Consider the following 25,439-nt stretch of genomic DNA (forward strand, 5'->3'; position numbering starts at 1 on the left):
AGATTTCCTTAATAATATTTACTACTTTTAAATAAAATTCTTTTATTTATAAATGCAACTGTATAATATCATAAATAGAGCACACAAGCTGATCTCTCCCATGAATTCACCCTTTAGTTACGGTATTCAATATCTAGACAACAAACTGAATAGTCTTCTACTCATTTAAGGAACATTTTAGGAAGAAATAAATATATATAGGGACAGTAAGCAAATAAATGAAGTTTGCTACAATTTTTAGGATATACTCCCTTTTGCCTATGATGTGATATACAATGTCTGCTTTTTCAGAATTCATTACAATCTACCACAGCAATGTATTGGTAAGGTTAATTTATCCTGCTCTGGCTTCCCTCCTTTGAAATAAATTGATTTTAAGAAAGAAAACATCTTGAAAACAGAAAATTTGACCAGTTCCAATATCCAGACATTTTCCATGCAAAAATCAAAGTTAACAAGTTGAAAGAAAAAAATACAATAAAATCCACAGTCCACAGAGTTTATACAAAAAAAAAAAAAAAAAAAAAAAAAAAAGGAAGGCTTGGTCATCTTTCTTTATTTGAAATTTCTAGAGTCTTTGTACACCTTTAATTAAAATAAAAGTCAACTATAATCAGGCCTATTTCTGTAGCTAGGCAAACCTGGTTCCTACTAGGATAAAAATATTGTAATATAGACTTCAATGTTATTTTGTTTTCCCCTAATGAACTGATGCACATGCCATTTGTTTCATCTCTTTAAGACCCCAATCCTGCAGGTATTGTTGGAAGGGAGGAACTCTCCATACCTAAACAATCTTTTCAGGTTCATCAGCATTACTACTGTTAGGTAATTCAAAATGCATGCTTGCAGGATCTGGTTTTTTAACCTAGCAGGCCAGGACATATATTCACTATAGTCTATGCTGCATCGAGAAAACCATCAGCACCCGAAAGAACCAAAATAAACTTCTCCAGAATTGGCATTCATAACATACACACAAACACAGCAGCGTAGCCCTCCAGTGTAACAAATCATACAGATGATGTCCACTGTAAGGATTGTGATCATTTCAGCCTCAATAGTTCTACTGTGGAGTACTACCTAATTCAGTTAAAAGGTTTATTTATGGCATGCAGACTATGTAAACTTATGTGAAACTGATCCTTTATAATCTTAAATTTTGGACTTTGCCCTCTAGTAACAACTTAATGTTATTTCTCCCATGAGACATTGTCAACATTAGAAAATTAAATAGGAATATTGTTACCTCGCCTTCTCCCATATGTCCTTGCTGCATGTTAAATGAGAAAGAAAACAGCCTTTCAATCATTGTTATAAGGACCAAAAGACCTTGTTTTATCGCCTTTATGCTAACTCAGTGATTCTCAAGCCTTTTCATACTCTGGGTCATTTAAAATGGTGTTCACAAGCTGACCTCCCCCACCGCCCACAATATCATGCCTTCCTTGCACCATGTCTGTTACTTATCGATAAAACATGTTGATATGAGGCTGACAAAGTATATGTGTATGCTCAGAGAGACTTTGAAAACAACTTCAGTTCTTAATTTGCACATTTATTTTCAAATCTATTCCTTAATCCTCTGCTGGGTGTATGTCTAAGTAAATGGATCTTTTCTCATGCACCAGGTCTCCTGACACATTCTGCAATGCATCACGCTGTCTACCTTGTTCAAGCGTATGCTAACAATGATCTTCATCTGAACTGTAGGAAAAGCCCTGACAAAGGGAAAGTAGAGGACTACTGTGTTAATTTCTGTTTTGAAATTAGGTTGCTATAAAAGCTTTGCACAACCCACAAAATCTTTGGTTAAATTATTACTGGCAGATAACCAGCTGAAAAACTTAAAAGTCAAGGAGAAAACATCTGGGCCACTAAAACTGCCTTTCAGACCTCCTGCAGTCTGTGTAAAACAGTATAGATTCTCTCATACTAACTTAGAACACTTTGCTGTAATTATTCAACAGTTATCCACTGCTTCCTAGTTTTCATGTTCCAAAACAAATCAATTCTACCACATTTTCTGTGCTGGCTTCCAGGACCCATTGTCAGAATATGGCCAAATTTTCTAATCAAACTTGCACATTCTTTTTCTTTTAATCTCATTAAAATCTGTATCTGAAAGCAGGCTAACTGTTTCCAAAACTTGGATTCTCCTGGCAAGTACTATGAGAAACTCTGACCACACCAGGCATTTTATTTTGCTTCCTTATTCAGAATTGAGCTGACAATTAGTTTAAGCATTTAAATATTTGTAAACCACAACAAAACAGGAGTCATTTCCTCTTTCAAAATAAAAATCATATCAATCCAATTTACTCCATGATTATTCAACATCTGTAAGATCATTCTACTTCTCTGATCTTTTGCTGATAGAGATACTCACAATTAACACCAAGAATACAAAATAACGAAGCCCTAGTCGTCAGACTGGAGCATTTTCTCAGGTGTTCACACAGGTACTGGCTTTATGGGAGAATCTTAAAGGCTGAGGGCCTTTACAAGTATAATTTTTCCATGGTAATTTTGAATTTAGAATGCAAGATGCTCATACAGTCCTCAAAGTAGAAAGTTTTCAGGAACTTTTCTTTCACGGAAAGCAATCAGCAGTCTCACTGCATTTCTGACAAAGCTCAGAAGCCCTTGCACATTTTAGAAAACATCAAGCACTTTCAAAAACAGCTCTGCCTATAAAGCCATAAAAATCTTGCTTGTGGTTTCTAAATTATTAACAAAACCACACAAACCCCTTCACTTGGTACACCCATTCTTGGCAACAAAGCATGCAGCACAGATACGATTCCCACTGCGGATCTGTGACCACAATTTAGGTCAGCAGACTCCTCACTGCTTTACCACCTGTGTCACTCAAGGCAACATGATTTTTCTCCTTTACCAGTTACGGAAAATAACAAAAAATCTCAGCCACCAGCTAGGAAGTATTTCCAGTGCCAAATACCACTAAAGAGGTTTTGAGAATGAAATACTAAGGAGTTTTTTTTCCTTCTTAATTTGCTTCTTATTTTCTGCATTTGCTTCATCTAACCCACAAAATACAAACATTTGACAGTTCAAAACATTTCTCAGGAGCCACAGTTTATAACTAACCCAGTACAGCACAGATACAAACTTTCTCCACTCATTGAATTCAGAGCTCATCACACGCCATTAATTTCACACAATGTAATACACAACATTGAAACTAAAGAATGCTCTTTTGGCAGGCTAGCAAGACAGCTAACTGTGATTTACCAATTCTGTCTCTGGCTTTCGTAATTTCATATTAAGAGAAATCTTTGCTATGGAAGAACCCTAGCTAAGCTGCAACATAAATGAAGCCTTAAGGTAGCTGTTACCAACCAGAGAAAAAGATTTTATTCTGAATATCAGGATGCATGCCTATCCCCTGCTAAGAAATGAGACAACTACAACGTTGGTTTGGATTCCTCAAATCTATTTATCCTTTCCCCATTTCCTCAACATTTCAGGTAATTGCATAAAGGGCCTAGGACAGATTTACTAATCTCACAAGATATTTGAGCAAGAAATATGTTACAAAACCTAAAAAATATGAAGTGTTCATGCAACCAGTTCAACTGTTTATTAGTAACCTATGGAGACATATTTTTCCAATAAAATCAGTCTGAAATTTAAAATGCTATTAGCAGCTGCTTTGATTATTTTGTCACCTCAGTCCTCCCTGCAACACTCCTTTCTATGTAAGAAGTAAAGCCATAGAGAAAGCCAACGATCTTTTGCAAAAATCTGCTGCTTTTACTGTCTTTCATTTTAAGGAACTTCATGAATAAGCAACCCAGTCAAATTTTTGCGTCTTCACCTAACTGGAGACACTTAATGGGCTCCTGGCCACCTCCCTCTCTCTTTTTTTAATTACATCTTTTGTGTCTAACGTACCTCCAATTAAATGTGTGGAGCTTTCTTCTCTCTATAGGAAGCACCAAAAAGACTGTCAGCATGTTGTGCATAATCACATATGCAATTCTGTATAAAGTACACAGTTCCCAATGACAAAGATATTCTGCTGAAGAAGCATGAAAAATGCATGCAGGAGTCCTAAATCACTCAAACCCCAAACTTACTACAAGCTTGTCCTGCAAAAAGCATACCCAGGCTGAGCACCTGATGCTCTTTAATGGTTCTTGCTGCCTTCCAGTCTGCAGGATGGTAGCAATTTCAGGTGTATTTTGTGCCATTAACTGTGGAAGATTTACATAAAAGGGTCAGCTCAAGAGCAAACTGTTTAAAGCAAAGGGACGAGCAAGCAAGAAGATCTGTATCTCCTGTGAATGTCATCCCAACTTTCTAAGGCCACATTACAACTAGGAGAATTATACGAGCATCCATAGCTAGTATTAATATAAAAATCATAAACCCCTGGAATGGACAGAGCAACTGAATGCTCGAAGTGAAATTACGGTTGTACCTTCCTACAGTTGCTTTAAGGCATGCGAAGTCTAGGTTGATGTAATACCTGTCCAGTTCCGTACCTAATTCACATCTCTAGTCCAGGAGCTCCTCAAGGCAGGGATTCTGTTCTTTACCTTGACACAGAGGCCAATATAGTAACACACTGTGATCTTTTACATTAGTGATTGATGTGCTCTCATTTCCTTCCTCTCAAAGATCAAACCAGACTAGCTTCATTAGTGAGTTCCAAGGAATTTCAGGTTTCTATGCACATTAATCACTGAAGTTACCAGAATAATATTTTTTAATTTTAAAAGGGACAGATATTCATGTTGACTTTTTCATAACCCGACTGTGAGAACAAGTAAGATGCAATCACACCCTTCCACCAGGTATTAGCTCTACCACTGAGACAGCTTTCCACCATCCAGCTCCAGGCAAGCTAGGAAACTTCTGTCAATTTGCATATACTCTTTCATATTCTACACCAATTATACAGGCTTTAGGAAAAATATTCAAGCTGAGTAAGATTTTGCTGAAGTGATCCCAATTTCATAAGCTTTCATGAATGAAGTAATGATTTTAACTGCTGATTTTTAGGGAGAAAAACTGACAAGAACCTGCGGTACAAATGAGGGAACTACTACAGGGGAAACAGGCTACAACTCTTGCAAACGAAAGCAGTAAAGAGTAGAAGGGAAAACAAAGCCTCTATACCATCATCAGCTATTTGTTAAATATTATAGAAATGGAGAAAAGTGTAAGAGTCCGGATTCTTAAAAAAAGGGGGATAATAAGGTTTTCTCTAAGATTATACTGAAACCTTTCCCTATTATTTAAAAAACTTTTACCTGTAGATGGTCCTAGGTGGCCAGTTTATTATGCTGGAAGGCAAATACGATGAACACACAAACACCGAGTTTCAAGCTGTCACTGAAATGGCTTACTCTGCTAGTCATTTTCTTCCCCTAAACAGAAGGCAGGGACGTAATTTGCTGCTGGTCTGTCTTCTGTTTCACTTAGGACTTACCTTTAGAGAAACAGAAGCATCCAAGTTTCATGGGATTATTTCTAAATGTGAGCTAGATATCCTTGAATCTATTATAGAAAATATTTATGCTCTCATGAGTTTTATTTTTAAATTACAGAAAAATAACTGAAGTACAATCTGGTTTTGCCATTCCAACAGCAAATCCTTATTTCTAAATTACACTAAACTGTATTTTGTAATTGTAGCAAGATTGACAATGCTGTGCACAGGGCCATTAAAATATGAACTATAGTATTTTATTACCTTTTTTCCCCCTACTACTCCCTGAGGGCAGGCAGGGTTGATTATAACTCAGAGTTAGATTTTTATCATCACTTCATGTTTCACAATGCATTTCACATGTAATGCATGGACCACATGTTTCTACCACAGGTATCAACAGTACATTTCACAAGAAGTTCTGTAAGGTCATCTCAAGCCCTATTTCTAGTGAAAAATCTAATCATATCCTTAACCAAACCAAAAGCAGAAAAATGAAAATTATAAAGAACATCTGTATTTAACCTACCTTTGCTTAAATTATCTCTGTATATGAAGAAGCAATTCAGAGACCAAGGCAGGTATTTTCAGAGGTATACATGTACTTTCTCAAATTAGAACATAAAAATCATATCTACCTATATGTACTATACACAAAGGTATTTCTTCCTTACAACTTAAGTCTCAGATGACATTTCCAGTAGGAAAGCAGATAGTGTCATGAAGTGTTGCATGGCAGGCAAAAAAGTACTGTTTTTTATGCATTCCTTGATTTTAGTTCTAAAATATTAAGGACAAAAGGATTAGGCTACAGTTCCATGATCGTTAACATAAAACATGTGCATGTGTGCAAAAAATTTTGCCCAATTCAAGCACATAATCTCATTTCTGTCAAATTATCCCAAGCACATGATCTTTTGACTGTGGAACAACAGCCGATGCATGGTAGAGTGGCACAGGCACGTGATACCTGACCCAGGATAAATTCTGTCAATACAGAATAAATTCATCAAAATTTTAACAAATCTACACCAACAGTAAACATAGTCCACGTCAGAACTTTGCATCTTATAGTCACAGCCATCTTTATGATAATGTCAGAGATCCCTGTTTTAGAAGTTGTTTTCAAAAATAAGCTACTAAAAAGGAGTATGAGAGATTCCCTATTTTGTGGATTTCAAACACTACCGAACATCAAAGAAAGAAAAACATTCAAATAGTATTTTCTTAATCTAAGACAGTCTTGCAAAAATTAAACACCTCTATATATACATCTGCAAAATGTATATTTGTCACACTTTCAGCAATGTCAAAGTCAGCACAAAACTAGAAAAGTAGACTACATTTGGCTGCACAGTAAAATCAAGGATTAACACCTTTGGAAGTACTGATTCTGCAAAATTAAGTGGCAGAGATGCCAAAAACCTGCATTTTTTCCTCCTAATTTATTTTTAAAGCAGCACGATGTAAAACAAAAAAAGCACATGATGAGAAATACAGTGCTAGTTTATGTCCAAAATGTCCAAACAAATGCTGAAAAACAAGAGTACTATTGTAGATGCAAGTATTATGCTTTATTTCAAGTAAAGCTAGATGCCTGAAGACAAGTATTTATCCATTTCTTCTGTCGAGAACACCAACGAAATGAAGTTTCTGGTACTCTGTAGCGTTCACGTACAGGTCTGACTACAATCTTTCATTTTAAATTCTGGGTCACTGTCACAAAACACAACCGACATACAAAAAGCAAACAGGTTTCTTTTCTTCTAAAACCCCGAAGAGAATCTACCTATAAAAGCCTTTTAGCTGTGGCTCTTCTGATGGTTAACACTATTTTACCTGTGATTATGTTGAATTATTTGGGTTCGCATGGTAAAAAGGTAGAATCTGACTGTATGGCACAAAGCAGATCATCAGCATAGTAACTTCTAATAGTTCGATTGTTGACAACTTTATACATCAAATAACCAGGGGGGTGGAGGGGGAGAGAAGCTGAGAAACAGTGAAAGTGAAAGCTACTGTTTCCAGGGCTTGTGCAATGAACTCCAATTTTTTAGGACTTCAATCTGCCTAAAGCAAAACTGCCTCACTGAAGAGATTGTGCAGTTATATTCAGAAAAGAATAATCTTTGTGGAAAAAACCCAACAACTAATGGCTCTCATTCCCATTCACTGCACAAACCCAGCTGTAGCGGTACCCAGAGACACTGCCACTGCAAGACCCAGGGCAGAGAGGCACTCGTGCTTCCAACTCAGCCAGCCCAGCCCAGCATTGGTTTAAATCCACCTTTGTGGGAAGCTCAAGCTAACTCCCAGATTGCGCAACTGAGACAAAAAGTCCTGGACATGCTTCCAGCATGCTATTCAAGCATAAGTCTGAAGGGGGGTGGGAGTGGTGGTGGTGCAGGAAGGGGTACCTAGGGTACCTATGAAAACACTGCAGTTCGGTTTGTGTGAGAGCTTTAAAAACTACCACCATTATTATTCCTTTACTGCTGATGCTCTCAGGTAGTCTGCCAGACTAACACAGTGCCACACGCACTGAACCTCAAGAGATACCTTTCATACATTTCAACAACCACTTAACTACTCATGAACGGTGGCAAACCAAATCCAGTCTCACTCCTCTCAAAAATACAGAAGCTTCAAAGCTAACTTTGAAGTTTTCTTCACTATCAAACAGAAGAATACAGAGAAATCTTCTCCTAAACAAACCTGCTATAAATCCTAAACATAGCTACAGCTTTGTCTACAAGTTATCAGTATTTTTTTCCATAATTCCAATTACTTTATACTGGGTTACTGCAAATCAATTTAAGTGGAACCTTTAAATATCATACATATTTGAATATAACTCTCCCCTCTCCTCCAGGAACCCCCATAGGGTCAGAGGTAAGAAACCAAAAGCAGAAAAGCAAATCATGGAGCACAACCCTCTGCTGGAGACTGGATGTTAGTTGGAATTACACATGTATTTCAGAAAAGTAGGCACCCTACCGACTGCTGGCGGCACTGAGCTTTATTTCATATTAACGTATGACTTCTGGAGAATAGACAAGAAGTTACAAAAACATCCAGTCTTTTCCCTCAATACATCTTCCAGTTTATGATATGGAATAATTGGCAGCATTCATCTTTTGAACACTTAAACTATTACTATATTCACTTTAAAAGTAAAAAATGAAAGGCAGAGTTTGCAACTGGGAGAAGGACAAGCATTACACAGCTTTGCCAGCAAAGAGTAAACCAGGTTCTCAGCCACAGAACTACTTCAAAATGTGTAACTTCAGGAAATTCCAAAATACATACTAACGATGGACTTTCTGACAGGAGGAAAGGAAAGAATGGGATGTCATATGCTAAAAATTGCTAGACAGAATTTACTTTGTAAGTGACAAGAACAATTTATTGAACCTATTACAGAATTTACTGAACAACTTATGAAAACATATGGAAAAGGTGCAAAAACTTCACAAACCCCCCATTTGCAGTCATAGTTCATATGCACTGTGTTCCTGGATTCTTTATATGCAGCAATTCTCCTCAAGAGATGCTGGTATCTGCCTATACCACCATACCTATACCATGAATTCTGCCCATATTTTAATGAATAACCTGAAATGCAGTTCCTGCATGTGACTTGCAAGAGCTGGATTTATGCTGGCATATACTTACATGCTGCAAGATTTAAAACCAGAGTTCCTTAAGTACAATAATAGGTTCAAAGCAATTTATTTTTGTCTGTGGAAGGAATGATCACAAGACAGCCTGGAATACAACATGAGGGCTTTGTTCCTTTTTTAAGCATCCTCTTACCTCACTCCCAAACAATAAGGAAATAGTAACACAAGCAAGTCAACATCAAGCACACTCAAGTCTCTGCAGCATAACATTTCCCTATTTTTCATTTTTACAGTAAACAGCATAAGACACTAATTTTTCCAGTAATATATGTGAAAAAACTGTACAATACACTTCCCCATACCCAATCCAAATGGGAAGAGAAACAGAAAACTGTATTTTAAAAGAATCAGTGCTTCATTTCCTCAGTCTAGATTCAAAATGGTACACAGGACCAGACACCAACACTATTTATTATAACAATTTAAAATGACACATGAACAACCAGGACATTCTTTAGAATGCCTTCAGAAAGCTACCCCATCTCCCTCATCATTTGTGCACTAACACTAATGACAATATGAAGATTTGTATGTAACATTACTATAAATTACTGTGAATTTATTAATGTATTATTAATTGGTTTATACATTTGATTTTATCTATCACAAGTATCCCCACATTCCATAGACAAAATTTATCCTTTACTCATACCTGTTCAATCTGACTGCTGAGCTGGGATTCTTGTTAATAGAATTTCTAAGTAAAGCTGAAAGAATACCACTCCCCCCATCTCTGAATTCAACACTTGACATTAGCGTATCTAGAGACAGCATGGGACTGCTCCACTCACCTGAAAGTCCAACTATCAACACATAGTGAAGAAAAAAAAACCAACCCAAAACCAAAAAAACCAACAAACTAGCATCACAGCTAACCAATCTGCATTCCAACAAACAATACGTTAAGCCATGTATGGATAAATCTACTGTAAGATTCATTTATTTTCAGATTCACCTCATCAATAGTTCTCATCATTCTACCTAATGCTGAATTAAAATAAGTAGACATCGAATACACAAATTCTATATGCATCACAATTCTTTCTCAAATACCTTAAGTAACTGATGCAAAGATCAGGTTTCAGGCTGCCACATAGTCACTCTTGGGTATATGCAAAGACTGCCCACTACTAAAAGCGTTTCTGTGTGACATCCCTAGAAGCTTGTTCCCCTTTACACTTACACCTCATGTGTCACCTTTCTCAAATCTCATCCCCATTCTCATTATACCTCCCACTCCTTCTTTATCTCCAGATTTAAGAAAAGCACTTCAGGCTTTTCTTTCTGCTCCTTTCATGGCATTTCTAGCCTGATAAACATGATGGTAGAGAGTATGCAAAACGTGGCTAACAAAAGACTCAAAGAGCTAACAATTCAACATCAAGGAAAAAAGTGAACAAAGCAAAAAGACGAAAGACAGGTAAGTTTCAGCAGTTTGGGAAGGGAGGCGGGCAAGCTCTGTCTTCTAAAACAAGGAACAGACACTACTCACAGAATACAGCTCCAAATTAAAGGCTGCTTTGAAGATGATCCAGAATGGTCAGAGATTATCAAAGCAAGAATTCAGAAAAGAAAAAAAGAAAAAAAACCAACAAAACACTTGGTGGACAGTGATATTAAACAAGGCATAAGATTAAACACACTTTTTAAAAAAGAGATGGAATTAATTTAACAAAGACAAAAATATAAAAAAGAAACCAAGAGAATCTTAGAAAGGTTTTAATCAGATTAGCAAGGCTGCTGTCATGGAATTCAGCATAACTCTGTTGGCTGTAACACTTTTGAAGATCAAATCACCGATTTAGACACGAAAATTTTTAGCAGTATTTCAGTGTTTTGGTGTGTTTTAAAAATCTCTAACTGCCACATCATTTGCAGCACATGCATTCCTAGGAAATATCTTGTCTAAGGAGCATGAAAGGCATTTAATTTTCCATACAGACTCTGGAGATGGGATTGCATGGCAAGGGGCCTATGTGAAATGTTTCAAGATTTGACAAAAAAAAAAGGTAGGTCTCATACTCCAATGAAGTTAACAGGAATCCTAACACTGATTTCAAAGTTGGACCAGGATCAGAAAACCCTGGGATATTTGTACTGCTCTGTGGTGGCAGGGGAAGGAATTTCCTGGCCTCAAAGGGTGATTACATTAATACCCTCTAGCTTATTGCTCAGTGGCTCCATTTTAGACAGATAGCATAAATCAAGGTGTTGCTCTTCCTCAGCTGAATTAATACCCTACCTCAAAATCTTGCAGTAGTCAAGTATAAACATCTAGTTGTTTGACATCTGCATTATCAAGACCTGTATTTCTATAAAAAAGCAGGTATTATCAGAGAGTTTAAACTACTCGGTAATTCCTGTGTAAAATTAGTACCAGCACAGGTAACCAACAGTATCTGTTTTCTTACCTTATTTTCTTCCAGTACAATATTTAACATTAGTCAAACTCAAGTTCTGAATGCAGTTCCAAAGGCACATAAATGTCAACATTTTGAAAAATTCCCCAAACTCTGATTAGCACCATAACCTACAAACTACTTACCACACACTTAAAATTAAGATTATCAATAAATCCAAGGGAATTAATTTACTGTCAACAGTAATTCACCTCTTCCAACTGATGTTTTCCACCATTGAAAACAAATACTAAACTACTATATTTCAGTACATAACTTGGATTGTGCTATAATTTCCCAAATTATTCCAGATGATTGCAAAATGTTTACTATACCATCTTAAACGCTGCATCCCTGTCCTGGGATTTTTGCAGTTTTCATCATAATAAGAGAATTTGCAGCAAACAGTAAAACGAACAGCAGTAACTTAACTACCGCTTTATGTTTTAAACCACATGCATCAGTGTACGTGGATACAAATGGTTTATATTATTTATTAGGTAATGCACAATGTTTTCTGAGATAGTATAAATGGGTCTTGGCATTTTGCAGTCGATAACAGAAAATTAAGGTGCCAAAGTCAAGGAATAACCAGGAAAAAAAATAATAATCTCAGAAGTCTTAACCTAAGTTACACTCTACCTTTGTCTCAGGGCAACCTGTGTTCCAGTCCAAAGAACGGGCAAATTCTCGTTCCATTTACATCTGCCTACACGCTGCTAATTCCAGACTGCTATAAATTAAAAACCTTTTTTTAAATCAACTGCGTTTTCTTATGGCATACAGTGCCACAAAACCAGGCAATCATTCGCTAACCTAGCAACCAGTCTAGTTTCAAGGCTTTAAGTGTCAAAAATACCCTGTATACACCCATGTTCTTCCTCTTGCTACACAAATAACCCACGCCCCGTGCACCCACACTGCTGACGGGCCTGTGGGTTTTGTAGGTGAGGACTCAGAAGCCTCAGTTACGGGGACGGGCGGGGGAGAGAGGGCCTGCTCGTGACTTTAAGAATACAGCCATATTAAAAGCCTCCATTGTTGCTTAATACCGGTATTACACAAACCGAAAGGAGCACGCAGGCTTCAAACCGCCTTCAGGAAGAAGACCACAGACGGTGACCTTTAAACCAGAGCTCAAAGAAGAGCAGGCTCCAAACAAAGTTAGTGGAACCTGCCACTGAAGGTAACGCTCTACCATATCTCCACCCACCCCCCCATCACCACCTGCACCAGAAGTCTTGTCAACTTGCACCAGCCTGAAAACACAGCAGAGGTTCGGCTACCGTTCCGGAGCAGTGCGCGCCGTGGCCCACCGCCGAGCACAGCCCTGCCCTGCCCCGACCCACCCCCGGCCGAGCGGCGGTACCTCACGGCGCCGAACCTCCCCCCGCCGGCGCAGGCCGCGCGGGGACGGCCGCTCCCGGAACCGCCGCCCAAGGGGCACCCAGGCGGCGTTCGGCAGAGTCCACGCAGGCAACGACCGCAGGGGGGTCGCTACACCCCCTCCTCTCGGAGGGCCCCCTCTAAACCAGAGCTCGGCCGCGCGGAGGGGGCTGGCTGTTAAACGCCAGTGTTTTTATCTAGGTTTCAGCGGGCTGCCACTTTAAAAAAAAATAATTCTCTTCGCCCCTGCCTGAAATGAAAAAGGCGCTCACCTCCACGTCGGGGTATTTGGTAGTGCCAGGTGAGACTGCGGCTCCGGCAGCGCGGAAGGACCGTCAGTAACACTCACGGGAGGGGTTGGGCTGGGGTGGGGGGGGGAATGTTTTGATGTCTCGCCCTGTATCAGCCAGGCTCAACTCCTCACACCTTTGGCAAGCTTGAGGCATGATTTTTTTTTTCTCTTCCAAATCAGGTTTTGCCTTTCTAAGCCTCATCAAATTAAGCATCTCTTACAAAGAAGCGTTTCGTTCAAGCCACAAAACCAAATGTCAATTTAAATGAGAAAGCTGGAAGTTCATTAGATAATGTCCAATGAATGTAAAATCATATATTATGTATGGTTGGGATTACTTCTATGTAAGGTTAGAATCCAGTCTATGGTCTCAAGTCAGTATTTATTAACAGAAGATTTCTGTTCCCTACTGTTGCCCAGGTGATGTCATTTTCTTACTAGATTGTTGGCTGTTTCTAAACAAAGGCTCTGATAAACCTCAAATATTGGAAAGGTAGGGATAAATAAACACTTCAATTGCCAAGAGAGGAACTGGGGGAAAAAAGCATACCAAAAGACTAAAAAATTAAAACATTGACCATTGCCCCAAAATTTTGAATATTAGCTGCGTTTGGAAAGAAAGCATGCCCTTACTTGTTAATAGCAATCACAGTATTTCCACTCTGACTGACTGAAAATAGTGGCTTGCAACAGGAATGGGAGCCGATGATTTCAAATAAAATGCACACAGACTGCGTTCCCCCCATCACAGCTCCATCAGCATGGGTTGGTAGTTTATTGCTGTTAGACCCAGTTCAGCAGTATTTTGAGAGAGTAAAACAATTGGTTTTCCTCTTAATTAATACGCACTCAAGTCTGCAAATCCCATTAGCCTTTCATGGTTACTGCATAGGAGGTAAAAGTCAAGAAGATCCTGAGTAGGAAACATTCAACAGAGTAATTCACCAACAGTTTCCAAAGACAATTACGGCAAGCCTTAATTGTCTACAAAAAAACTGTCTACAGCCCAGTGCAGTAGAAGCAAAAGGTTTTGTGCATTTTCTCCTAAATTGGATACATTAAAAAGTTGCAAATGAGTAATCCTTAGATAGGATTGTTCTGAGAGGAGGCACACAGAAGAGATCAGTCACTGATGCTGCTCACAGGAGTCTGAGGTACAACCACCACGGTTCCCCTGTGAAAGCTCGCTCACGTACAAGAAGCAGCAGAGGCACAAAGATGACTGCAGCATCCGTACAGATGTACACATTTGCCAGAGGCCTCTGACTTTCAGAATTCAATAACTAGATCATGAACTCTTTGGACAGACCAAGAGTAGGGAAGGAAGGTTGATCTTAGCCACCAACCTCAAGCATTCCTCATTGCTATGAAAACAAAGATGGTTTTAAAATTTAAGCAAAACCTCAAAATCTATTATTTTACATTTTAAAATAGCTCAGATTTTGTCCTGTGCATATATAAAGGACCACTTCCCTAAAAAGAACTGTAGCCTTTGTTATTCAGGCCTTGGCAAAAGTTGGGACTGATTCTCACCAGATTCTCATTAATTTTCTGGATCATATGGGAAACCAAATGGCCCATTCTACTCAATTAATATGAACATGTTGCATAATCCATACAGCTAGAAATGAAACAACTAGTTCAGTTTCTTATCGGATATTCAGAAAATGCTGTGAAAACTATGTTGATCCCTTTCATCCAAGAACACTTCATGAGGTTTACCTACTTTCTTCACATCTGAAATAGTTTTTCAGATCAATATTAAGGGGCTGATGATTGCTTTAAAAATACAGATAGGTATATCCGCTTGCTTGGAGAAATCCTGAATGGTGCCAGTTCTCATCATTCTGCTTTCGATCTCTAAAGTTTAGAGCTGCCATTCGGCTCTCTCTCCTAGTATCTGTACATATACTCTGACCTTACGCTACTTCTAAAACTTTCCTTTTTGTGCATGTTTAAGTCTTTAGAGACTATTTCACACTCGTAGCATTCATGCAGATACTGAGCTATTCACACCCAAATTTTACAGGAATGCTTTGCAGTGCTAGAAGCAGATGTACTGGCCTGCTTCTTTAATCCATTTCACCTTGCATAATTTCCAGGCAATAACCTTATATTCTGAACTGAACCATGGGATATTTCAGTAATAAAACTGTCTGTGGTTATAAAGTATTTAAAGACATTTCAGTGTCACTTAACAAGGAAATATTTAGTCAATCTACTACTATTACAGTAATGCTTAAATTGCCATCTGGAAGACCCAGATTCAAAAATCAGTCTCTGGATCCCAGGCTCAGCTCACGAAGGCCGAATACATGGTAAAGAAGATGCAATTAGTCTCCAGGGAAAGGCTTCTGCAGGCTGTCATTGGCTATGCAGCATGCAGAACACTCACTCGTGTGGATAAAAATAACATATTGAAATGGCAGCTGCTCAGCAAAGGAAGAGGATTTGAGCAGGGATAAAAATATACCTTAAAAAGAAGGAAAATATGGTAAAATGCCTATCAAAAGCGTGAAAAGGTAATATTGAATGTACTGAATCAATGATACTTAAGATTCACCTTTGAACCTCAAGCAGGAAACACTATTTCATATAGCAAGACAACCTAAGAACATAATTATTACTGTCCTAAACAACTCCAAGGCTAGCACAGCCTAACCACCTCAGTCATGAAGTACACGTTGTGAATGGATTTTGTTAAATTTTGAAGAATTCCTAGTTACAATTTTATTACAGGATCCAAAACCTGCCACTCTAAACATACCATTTAAAGACAGAAATTATTTCCAAGAGACAGCGGGTTCCAAACTGTGACTGGTATCAATTATCATGTCCATACTCTTTAAGTTGTTTTGAAAGTATATTTTAACATAAGTACCTCCTTCTCTTGACGTCCATTACAGTATGAAAGGGGGTGGTGTGAGTGTTACATACTGAACTCATTGAGTCAATATTAAAGTCTCTCAAAGACTCACAAGATAGCAGTGAGACCTATTAGATCATCTAAATTATTTCCATGCCGTTCTGAGATTGCTCTCTACAGTATGTTTTATTAGTGTCTTGCCCAGGCTATTTTTAAAGTCTCAAACCCAGAAGCTTTTCCTTTCTGAGAGTATCCAACTTTAGTTTAAAAGGACTGTATGCACTGATTAACCCATTTAAAATGCAAAATGAAAAACTTCTTATGGATCTGCTTATTTAACTGCAGGTGTTTGAAATGGCAAGGAAGATTTGAACTGACAAATCTAATTTGTCAAATTTTAAGATTTCTAGATCCAAAGTTTTTAAAGATTCCTTTCAATCAGTTTAAATAAAGCTAAGGCAAGAAGAGAAAAGTGAAAACAGGAGACAGACTCTGTGTTAAGAAATAATCACACACCAACTCATACAGATGGAAACAAAACCACAACAGGCTTGTAATCACGAGCCCTTCTTCAGACTTCACTTGAAATATGTTTTGTACCAGCAAGTTACAAATTTTTCCAGCTGTATCAGTTGGTTTAACTAAAGGTATTTCCTCTCCTTACAAATCCCGCCCTACTTAACAGACTATCACTGCAGCTTTACCACAACATGGTAGATGATAGTTTGAATAAAGATCCATTCCTCAGTATATTACAGCAACTAAGTTACTGTATGCTACGCCAGACAAGCAGCAGTCAATTCAGTGTGATGCATATTTCACTATAAGCAAACAATGTTTTTGCTGAGGAAATCCTTGAAAAATGAGACTTCATAATGAAGTATTTCACATAGGATCATTTAAATTTTTCATCTCAGTTTTGAGGCTTTTTGTTTACGGTTTTATAACTATTAACCATGAAACAGAAAATTTATAAAAATCTTAAGAAGTAATTCCCAGAACAATGCTTGATTGATATTACTGTGTTTTGATCAGTATGATACAACACACACAAAAATTTTAGACAAACCATAGATGACTCTGCAGAGAGGGGATTAACAGTCAAGCTCAAGCGGGAATTAACGTGTATCAGAACTATACATATTCTTTGCTGACACACTTATTCTATCATTCTTAAAACATGCTAAGCACTCAAAAAAACCCAAACATTTCAATCTCAAAGAATCTTTTCAAAGCATTTAAACTAAAAATCATACCACTGTTACAGCAGTACCCTTGTTTAGTTGCTGAATATAAATACATATGAACCTGAATTTGTTAATTTCAAACATAAAGAGAAATTTTATTTGTTCTACAGCCATGTCACCTTGGGTTGTTATCTTGCCAGATTTCAGCAGCTAAAACCTGGGTTAGGCCTGCCTGACAGTTGAATAGAAGGTCTCAGGGCAAATCCCTGGTGCTGCAGTCAAGGAAGGGCACCTGATTCTTGGCTCAGTACACAATGCTGGGGGCATAGGATGTTGCCACACAGCATAAAAAACCAAACAAATGAAAGCTATTACTACTTGTCATTAATAAAAGCCTGGCCTCCACTACATAAGGGGGGAATGCGTTTTGGGGGTTTAATTCATTTGGTATTACTTTTATCTACATCAAGCTCCCTTGTAATTTCAATAGGAAAGTGTATTTCTTAGTGTTTCTCACTACCCTGAATTGCTGCACAGTACTGGGGATGTGAAACGCAAGCTGCATTTCAGACCACAGTGAATGCAACAAATTCAAGTTACTGCCAGTTTATCAAAGGTTGGTCTTCTGAGCAAGAATCACTATGAAAACAAGCCAAATTTCATTAACACCACAAGCCTTGATATCGAAAGACATTCACTTTCAGAAACCACAAATGCAGGGGTTTTTTTTTTAGTGGTCTCATGACTGGTAACAAAACTGAATGCTTAGATAATGAGCATAAGTAAGAGCTGAACTACTTTTACTTACACAAGTAACCATCGAACTGAAATAGATTACTCATTATACAGAACAATAATAAGAAACTAGACATCTGAATTGTATACCATAAGCAGTTTCTATTCAGGTTTAGATAAAATATGTAGACAATGCTTTGGATATTTTCTAAGTTGAGGTGTTTTCAAAGAAAGATCACCTTTGGGGGAAAAAAAAAAAAAGGATAAATCCTAACTGCAAGTCAGTCCAACCCCCTTTTCCTTTCCTAATGGTACAAAGAATTCTGCAGTTCAAGGCAGCAACAAAAAGAGAGGTAAAGAACTAAAAAAAATTATGATTAAATACTCAGTGTTCTTCTCAAAATGACACAGTTAAACCTCATTCTTCCCCAAGACAGAAAGAACTGTGACTTCAGCAGTAAAACACTATTAAGCAAAACGTTACGTCTCACTGAGCTCCACAAGATTCCTGAAGTTGATCATTTTTACAGGCTACACACATTGTATCTATTAAAAACAACACTGGCAACTTACACAAAAGATCAGCTTATGTTTGTGTTTCACATTGTTTTGTATAAAGTTGAAACACTCTCAAGTGCTCATGTGTTCCAATAGCTTCATCTAGAGACAACTGAAAAAAAGGAGGCCTTCCTGAGCTGACTGACATGCATTAGGTGCACAATGTAACTTTACTTTTCCTAACCCAAACTGAAGTTTCTTATTCTAAGTAAGCATGTCTTCCCAATTATTTACTGCAGGAAATGGTCTCTTTCTAAATTTACCTTTCAGTGAATCATTTTCAGCTCTCATTATGTCAATTAGCGAGTTCTCCAGTGAATGCATGTCAAAAGTCCTTGTGCGATCCTGCAAGCAAATACAAACAAAGCCCGTTTAGGCAACACACAGTGTTAAACAAGACCATCTGAAACATAAAAACTTCAGTTTTATTCTACATTACTACAGCAGAATTAAGCAAAAACACATACACCACTAAAGTCAGTCTGATATGGGAATATTAAAACCCAGAATATTCTTAAATATGAATCTGATCTATAGTTATCATAACCAATCATTTAAGAAACCCAATTCAATATTTAGTTTGTATTCCACGCTATACAGTTAAACTTTGTTAAAAATAATTTCACAGTTAGGAAGTAAAGATCACATCCTGGGAGACAGAATTGCAAGAAGAAATCATAAAATAGGTATTTCAGCCTGAATTTAAGACAATCTAATTCCAGAAACATATAGAATTTCCTTCACCTTAACTACTGCCCCCAACAACTTAAATAATCTAATTCTGCACAGTCAGTTCAAATTCTACATAACTATAAAGTATTCCATACAAGTGGTAGTGTTCCAAATAGTCTGGTTTACTAGGTGACAACCTAGCTCTGATTTTTAATTCTGACTTCTCAAGATTGCTATTGCAGGCATTACTAGAATTGAAGGAGGACTCAACAAATGGGAGGCAAGATGTCTCATGTACCTTACTGTTTCATTATCTCAAGCCATTTGAAGTATACTTACCAAATATTTCTCCTTCATATTAACCAAAACCATAATTTAAAACGTGTACGGTTCAGACTTTCCCAACTAAACCAATAAATTCCATGTCATACAAATCTGATGCCTCATTAGCATAAGACAACATAAAATGTCCTGGCACTGCATTATTTTAATTAGCAAATTCAAAATAGCTCAAAATTATATGTAAACTTTGAAGTCTTTACAGTATCATAAAAGGTCACTAATGGAGGCAAAAAAATCACTCTCATTCCCAAAACTATTCACCTATCCATGCTATCTGTGTATTTATACATTTTGACATTTGTAGAAACACCTCAATAGAATTTTATACAATTATATTAATCCACCTTGAATTTAATTTTTCTGTGTTCAAAAAGAACTTTAACATCAGTTCTAAAGATTTTATTTCATTCATGTTCTAAGAGATTCACCTCTGAACTCACATCAAGCACAGAAAGCATCTGTTCAAATAAGAAAGCAAAATGTGAGCAATTCAAGACAGACATTTGTTCTAAACTGCTTCTCTACAACTATTGTTATTATAACAGTGAATATATATTTTTTGTCCCCAACTCTAGCTGTGAAGCTGAAATTTCTCCAAAGCACACAGATCTAGCTTTGATAAGTTTTAAAACCAGTGGTAAAGTAAAAAACAGTATTGCACAAAGACTGTTGTGTATCAAGTTATAATGTCCTTTACTTCCAGTGATGAAATGCTAAAGCAGTATTGATTGCAGTGTTGCAAGAGGCATTCTTTGTATTAGACAATGATCAGTCATCTTGGACTTTAAACACCTAATGCTGTTTTAAGAGCAGGAATCCACTAGCTCCTAGAATCCTGATCCATTTCCAAGTTTATAAGTTACATTCTGACCACTACAAAATACTATTTTTCAATGAAATATTCTGGTATTTTTCCTCTCCTCAGAAGTTTATTACTGACACAGAGCAGGTGAAGTATTTCTACCTGGATGTGCTGCATTTCAAGTACCATTAGAAAGATCAGAGTTTGGAACCATTTGCTTTATTAGTCTAGCCCAATATCAAATTTGCTATAAAAAGCATGGCGCTGCCCTGTCTCTCCACAGTATTTATTTCCTTGGTTATTTATATTACAAGGTTATTGAGGCACCTTAGAGAAACTATCACGAGCATTTAAATTCTTTGTTTTCCTTTCACACACTTCTGACTGGTTTCTTCCTTTCTTAGTAGTATTTAGTTTATTGTTTGGGTTTCTACATTACTAGTTCATAACTATTTCAAACTAGTTAAACTAAAATACCTTAGCAGGATTGAGTAAAAGTCCTTGGATCTGCATCGTGGACCCATTAGGATCCAACAGCTGTGTAACTCAGGAAGGGATGCCAGAAGACAATCTACATTTTCAGCAGTCCTCACAACATGACAAAAACAGCCTAAAATACAGGTGGAGCATTTTCTGAAAACCTGACAACCCTCAGTAGCTACTCCTTCTTTCATTCTGGCTTTCATAGTGTATTGTGTTTCTCTGCATGGAATTAACCTCAAGTCCAACCCATGAACAGCTACAAAATTCTTATTTCACAAAGTGTAGAACCTCAGTAGTTCCAAATCTTTGTTGAATTTGTGGCACTTAAGCTTTCAGTTGTCTGGGTGACATGAAGGAAGAAACCCAGGCTGAGTAATTTCTAGTTTATTGCGCTATGTATGAGCTGGAGTACGTGAGCCCAAAGATAGTCTCTTGTCTCTCAAACATCTGTGTTACATTGGGTTGAGCTATAGTAAGGAACAGAGGGGTTTGCTGCAATGCTAAGTTTTTAATGTTGAGAACAGAAAATTTAAACATTTGAGAAAAAAAATGGAATTGAACTGGTTAGCTGAGGGGGACACCACCTTCTCCAATAGAAGCTTTTTGTGGTGAGGAGTTTATAGTTTTCCCCTTCTGAGTGAACCAGCTAGCTGTCACTTTTGTAGTATAAGGTCCATAAGCTTCTAATCATACTGCAAAAACTTTAAAACACAACCCTGCGCACCGATACAAAAGACTAACTGGTCATATTCCTACCCGCAGCTATTAGCAATCACATAAAAAGGAAGACTGGCTAAAATGTGGCCCACATTCATACTCACGCTCTCCAGTGGTTCCAGTAACTTGTCATAGCAATGAAGAAGACTGACATAGGCTACAGCACCCTCAAAATGCAGATATGTTACTATCTATTTCTTGCCTCTCTTTCCAACAAAAGGTCTCTGTGCTTACAGGCTATCTAATCATCATTGCCAATTTGTGGTGCTGAATTGCCCCAGCCTCAACACCCTTGGGAAGATCAGTCTTATTTGTGGGTTGTTTGAAACAGTTTGCTCCTCCATATCTCTGCTTATCAATTAGAAGATAACAAACCATGTTAAGCACAACACTAAGAGTCACTACTATTGTTACACTGAATTTGGATATATTCCTGAAATTAATGCAGCAGTCCACCTCTCTGGAAATGCAGAATAATTCAAGAACTTGCCATATAAGTAAACCTGTATACATCTATCCAATGAAAAGATATCAGTCATGTACATCCTAAATGAAGACCAGCCAAAATGCCATGCTCAACTGGTTCAGAGGTTTGCACAGTGCTTATTATAAAAGAACTCCACTAATTTAGTTGACTACTTGTCCTGATACTGAAAGGGTCGACACTACTACAGAAAGTCACCACTGGCAGTTTTTTAGAATTTTTATACAATTTAAAGGCCTTTTATAGTGAGACTGCTTTGAAAACAGTAGCACAAATTTTGCCAGTCTTAACTTCCAAGATGGCCAGCACATTTTATCAGAAACACATATTATACCTGAAATACATATATGTATTATATACCTAACATAAAAATAAAGACTGATGACAGGTTAGTGGTAGTGGCCATATCGCTGAAGAAATATGTAACTATACATTTAATTCCGTAACACCGAAAAAGCTGTAACAGTCAAGATATTGATGATTAACTGGTAACAAAGTGTGAGCTATTCTCAGATACATGTTAGTTATGAGTTATAAAGCACATAAGCCACACCATACTTAGGAAAAAAGTGATGTTTTCTTCAAAAGACTTCATGTAGAGTGAATTAATAAAAATGCGGTGTTTTTAATGGATCAATTCACAAAGTCACAGTGCCTTCCATGGAGCTGCATTGCTTACTGTATACGTTTTTATTTATTTATAAAGAAAAAATATAGGGGTAATGACTACCCTGGAATAAAGCAGAGTATGTACACTTCAGTAACAAAATAAGTTAACTACAGCCTGATACTATTTACCCAGGTTGATCACAAGAACTTGGCTTTACACAAGTTTGTTTAGGGCATCTAAAATTTTGCTTTATCAGAGGGCTCAAAGGGCACACACATATTTATCCTTAGGAAACAGACCTGAAGCAGAAAGACATCAGGTCGACCACAAGGCCATTAAAAATAAATAAATAAATAAATAAATAAAAAATCAACCGGCAGTCTTAATACCTCACTATGTCTAAAATGTCAGCCAACATTTCAAAAGACATTCATTAAATATAATTTTGAATAAGCAGTATTGTTTTCACAATACTGTACAAGAGGTGACAGCTAGAAGATATGGTTAAGAGAGAGCTATCAAGACTGTAAATAGTCTACAATAGCAAACACAACAGTTTTGAACTATACACTGACCAGCTCTGTCTACAGAAAAATAAAATTATTCTGATTCTCGTACTATCTAGAAATCATTTGTAAGTATGTAGAGTGCTCATAATAATGTAATCTCATTGTTAAAGCATAGAGAGTAGAACTCAGGACTTCAAGTCACAACTTTGTCATTGGATTCATACAGCATGGGCAAACCACTTCACCTCTGTGACTACAGTCGTTTCCCCACTAGCACCCAGACAGTTTATGTTTAGAAGTCTTGTAAAAAATGGAGCCACCTGTAAACAGGAAATCACTAAATTCTAATTCCTATTCCAATTTTATTTTTCAAAGCCCAAAGACATTTCATTCCAAAAAGAAAGTCACTTGGTACTAAGCATGTATGATATATACTATGACATCCTCCTATGCAAAAGAAATTAAGCATGAATTTTTCATGCACAGGAAGATTATACTTTACACTTAAAAATCCCATACATAAATTCTCTTGCACATCAGAAAAATGTACACCTAACTTAACTATTGAAGTGTAGATTCATTACATTTAATCACAGCATTATCATCACCTGAAAAATTAAGATTCCAGAACCTGACAGTTTCTATTCAGTGCTTCCCACGATGGGCCTCTCAATGCTAAAAATCCAAACTGTACAAAAAGTAAAGCCTGGCAAAGTACAAGCGCTTGCTGGTAGCTAAGGCTGTGCCTAATCTTATAAAATACGATTCTGAAGAGCGAGGCATTAATAATAATGCAAAGTATGCCATTGTGTTAAGCAATTTATTGAAGGTGATTAAGCAGTATTTATGGAGTACGTGTAGTTGTAAAACTGGGGCTCATTTTACATATTTAAATCTTTGTCAAACCAGAATACTTGTGAAAATTAGAAAACTCAAAATTACATTTGTTACCCTCATTATAGCACAGGAAACCTGAAACTTTCTGAAAGCTTGTACGTATTTCCCACAATCCAAAGGCCTTGTGTCTCAGGCAAAGTAAGTGTGTAGGGAGAGGTAGTATTGTAGGTACTAAAACTTCCACATTTTTCTTTTAATTGCAAAGCATATTTGGACTTGATTATGCTTCTGGGTAAGCTTCTCCTCCTTCCCATCACCCTGCAAATGCTGTATTCCAGCTCCCAGTCCAGAATTCAGTGAATTAAAGGCTTTGAATAAACAGGTTTTTCCTGAAAGGATGTTGCTGTATGCTGCCCTGATCATCTTTTATAGCTTCACCAGGGAACAATAAGAAAAGGCTGGAAAAGTTAAGTGACGCATAACATAGGAGTTTTTTTGGGAGGGAGCACTTCTGGCTTAGTCAAACTTGAACTTTTTTTTTTTTTTTTTTAAGTGTTAGAAATTACAGACCTTTATAAGAATTTCCAGTAACTTGTCTGATTCTATTTTAGCTACATATTAAGGTTTTTTTATGTATCTTCCAGAAATTATTTTCCACAATATCTTGTGTTCTCAGTCTTTATGCTGGGCTGCTAAGTATGCAATTTTCAAAGCAAAATGCTTAATAAGAGTACTCCTTTTAATCTTAGGAAAATACAAACATAATTCAAATAGCTTCTAACAAAAGCTCTCTTTAAAAAGAAACCCTGAGGTCAAAAACGCACAGGAGGGCCAAAGCCGAAGTATTAACGTCAGTAGTAAGTTTATAAAACAAGAACAGTGTTAACTTCCACAGTACTTAACTTGTGCGTGTCATACCACATTAGAGTGCTTCTAATTCCACAGATCAGTAGCTGTGGGGAACTGCATACAAAACACTAATTACTACACAGCTGATGTAGTTACAGAAAAATGGGTGAACAGACATTTAAAAATCCAACTTCAAGTATTTATTCTATTTTAAAATGATAGCTTGAAATTTCTTGGAATAATTGCTGTTGCTAGAATAAAAATAAAATTCTGCAAAACAAGTAGCCTCATTTTATGCAACCAGCCATCATGATTTATGAAAAGGTTCCTCAAAAACAAAGGACAAATGTTAAAATAAAGAGGCATGGTAAAGAAATTTATTTGCAAAATTCCTTCAAGAGGAAAGATTGGCATGTGCATTCAAGAGGTTGTTTTTTAATTCCAGTTCTCCATGAATTTGTTTAACGCACGTATTAAATCAACACATTTCTATGAGCAAACAAATCATGACGTATAGCTCAGAATTAAAACACATTCTGTAATCACGTATGTGTTTTCCCAAACATT

The 25,439-nt window shown here is 37.1% G+C and overlaps 1 protein-coding gene across 1 annotated transcript in view; it reads right to left on the bottom strand.

Annotated features, from left to right (window-relative positions):
- CPEB4 (cytoplasmic polyadenylation element binding protein 4) overlaps positions 1-25,439 on the bottom strand; it is a 44,771-nt gene that overhangs the window by 13,338 nt on the left and 5,994 nt on the right. The window contains exon 2 of the mRNA XM_010579060.1: positions 18,831-18,912. Within this exon, the coding sequence (XP_010577362.1) occupies positions 18,831-18,912 (82 nt within the window). The remainder of the gene's footprint in view (positions 1-18,830; positions 18,913-25,439) is intronic.

The sequence above is a fragment of the Haliaeetus leucocephalus genome, unplaced genomic scaffold (assembly GCF_000737465.1).
Source record: "Haliaeetus leucocephalus isolate CR32 unplaced genomic scaffold, Haliaeetus_leucocephalus-4.0 Scaffold656, whole genome shotgun sequence".
Taxonomy (NCBI): Eukaryota; Metazoa; Chordata; class Aves; order Accipitriformes; family Accipitridae; genus Haliaeetus; species Haliaeetus leucocephalus.